At 50.7% G+C, this 3,021-nt stretch overlaps 1 protein-coding gene across 1 annotated transcript; it reads left to right on the plus strand.

Moving 5' to 3' along the window:
- Positions 1-390: 390 nt before the first annotated feature.
- Positions 391-1,368, plus strand: LOC142786661 (uncharacterized). The gene has a single exon (XM_075884291.1). It carries the CDS (start codon positions 391-393, stop codon positions 1,366-1,368), a length of 978 nt encoding a protein of 325 aa, XP_075740406.1.
- Positions 1,369-3,021: the final 1,653 nt, after the last annotated feature.

A 3,021-nucleotide genomic window follows, 5' to 3' on the forward strand; every position in this document is an offset into this window, starting at 1 on the left:
GCGGGAATTTTCAATACCATCGTCAAGGACGGCCCAATCCCACCTGACTGGCAATGCGGCAGAGTAAGCCTCGTGTGCAAGAGAGGAGGCGACGCTGGACTGCTGGGCGACTATAGACCAATCACGGTGACGAGCGTCCTATATAGACTCTTCGCTCAAGTCTTGAAGGTGTGGATGAGCGGCTGGGCGGAGAAGAGGGGCATACTGTCGGAACTCTAGAATGGCTTCCGACGGAACCGACGCTTGGAAGACAATCTTTTCGTGCTCACCCAGACCATCGAGGTGGCACAGAGAGAAACCAGAGGTCTGCTTGGATGCTTTCTGGATGTCGCCAAGGCTTATGATAGTGTGCCACACGAGAAGTTTTTCCACCAGTTAGACCAACGACAAATGCCGAGCGTGTGGACAGACTTTCTCCGGCGGCTCTATGCAGATAGCTCGGTGGTAGCATGCTTCAGAGGCACCAGAACACAGCCTGTGAGAGTGACAAGAGGACTCAGGCAGGGCTGCCCTTTGTCTCCGCTGCTATACATGCTATATGTGGCGGGACTCGAGCAGGCACTCGTGGAATCGGGAGTTGGCTTCGCGTTCCGCCTCATGTTTGGTGGGGTGGCGCCGACATGGACGCTGCCCGGCTTGGTGTTCGCGGATGATCTAGTATTACTGGCTGAGCGCAGCAGTGACCTTCAGAAGTTGGTAACACTGGCGGCCGACCACCTGAAGAGTCTGGGCCTTCACTTCAATGCCGAAAAATCGGCCATATTGCAGTTTTCAGTTTCAGGCGTGGAGACCATTGATGTGCAGCTTCCCGACGGAGGAAGCATTCCGGTATCAAACCAGTACCGGTATCTCGGTGTCAACCTTTGCACCTCCACATATATCTATGAAAAGCAAGAAGAGCACGTTCGACAGGCTTCTGTGAGGGCCGCCAACGTGCTGCGACGGCGGAGTCTGTGGGGGTGCAACCGGTTTGTACTGGTGCGCGAACTGTGGAAGGCAGTACATGTGCCAGTGCTGACTTTCGCCAACGCCGTCATCTGCCTGTCTGCAGCAACACGCCAGTGGTTGGAAAGAGGTCAACGTGAGGTCGGGCGACTGGCGCTGGCGTGTCATGGACGTGTGGCTGTCGAAGCTATACAGGGCGACCTCGGATGGTCAAGTTACGAGGCACGCGAGGCAAGGAGCAAGGCGGCCTACGAAGGACGTCTTCGCCTCATGAATGACCAGCGGTGGGCCCGTCGTGTATTTAGATACACAGCTATCAAGGGCATGAACACACCATGGCGCAGGCGTCTCCACAATCTGTGCCGCAAGTACTCCTTTTTACTGACCCTGTCCAGGAGGACAGTGAGAGGAAATGGGCAGTAGGAGTACGGAATAGAGTGCAGGAAGCTGAGACGTCGATGTGGCAGGCGGCTATGGAGAAGAAACCCAGCCTGGCCCTATACAGAGCTCACAAGACCACCATCTCCGCCAAACGATTATACGACAATAATGTCGGCAGTGCGCTTCTGTTTGAGGCCCGTGCTGGAGCGCTCCGTACTCAGGTGTATCGCCGTCACTTCAACCCGTCGTTGGCCGACGGCATTGTGCAGTGCAGGACATGTGGGAAAGACGAGGAGAACATTGAACACCTGGTGCTTCACTGCGAATTCCTGTGTCCCCGTCAGACAGATGGCGCCACACTACCGGAGGCACTCGGCATTGTGAAAGACTGCGGCGCACCGGGAGGCGACAGCCGCGATACCAACGTGCACCCCCTGGCAGCAACAGCAATAACCAAAGCAAGGCTTCTACAGTGGTGGTCAAGGAGACAGTGAACAATTGTGATGTTCATGGACCTGGTGTGATTTTTCTTTCCTTTTTTTTCTTGTTCCGGTCAGGACACTAAAAGGTGCCCCTTCCCGGTATAAAGGGGAAGACCACAGAGATCATCATCAGATCATCATCATCATCAAGTGAAGGTGGAGCATTGAGTGAAGGGGCCTTCTAGAATACGGGGGTTAGTGTCTCAGTTGGTACTTCGCTGTGTCTGAGAAGCACGCCCTTTTCGCAAACGGAGGCTTTGCGACGATTGCAGAGACCTTTGTACGCCCCGTAACTACAACGCAATTGTTCCAGTGCAAGCTTTACGCCAGAAAAGACGTATGATCCTCCCCACCGGGAGAAAACGGCGCACGAGAAATCGTCCACTCCCCTCCTCTCCACGGGCCAAAGTACGCGTGAGAGAGGAGAGCCACCACGCGCTCATTGTGCCATATTGCTGATAATGCTGAGAAGACAATTTCTGATTTCTGCGCTCACGTGGCAGAAATAAGAAATGCAGAAAGCCTTGGATAAATCGTGATCTTTACCGGCACATAAAAATAAAGAATAAATTGTATCATGATTTCATCCGTTCGCGGAACACAGACGCCTTAGCTGAGTACAAGAAATACAGAAACGTTTTAAAATCAGAAATACGGAAGGCTAAACAGAACTACTATGAAAAATTATTTGAAAGCATTTACAATGAGCAGAGGAAGCTATGGGAGGTCATAAATGGGCTTACGAACAGAAATAAGGGTTGTAATAGGACACAGGACCTAACAATTAATGGTCAGATTTTCAGTGGTGAAAGGTTGGCCAATGTCATGAATGAACATTTCATAAATGCGGGTTCCTTTATTTTAACGGATGAAAAGCGAGATAATGCTCCAACTCCTGATAAGTCTCCTTTGCCGTATTCTATTTTTCTCGCACCCACAGATCCGGTTGAAGTAGAAAGATTAATCAGAAAACTTAAAAACAATGTTGCATCAGGGATTGATGAGATAGGTTCTGTTGAGTTAAAAAAGGTGTCACCAATGATATCTAATGTCTTGGCCTATATTATCAACCTCACGCTCACTAACGGTGTATTTCCAGAGCAGCTAAAAGTAGCAAAAGTCACTGCAGTACATAAAGGTGGTGATATCAATACTTTAGCGAACTATCGACCTATATCCGTGCTTCCAACAATATCAAAAATATTTAAAGGGG

This window comes from Rhipicephalus microplus, unplaced genomic scaffold (genome assembly GCF_043290135.1).
Source record: "Rhipicephalus microplus isolate Deutch F79 unplaced genomic scaffold, USDA_Rmic scaffold_27, whole genome shotgun sequence".
NCBI classification, from domain to species: domain Eukaryota; kingdom Metazoa; phylum Arthropoda; class Arachnida; order Ixodida; family Ixodidae; genus Rhipicephalus; species Rhipicephalus microplus.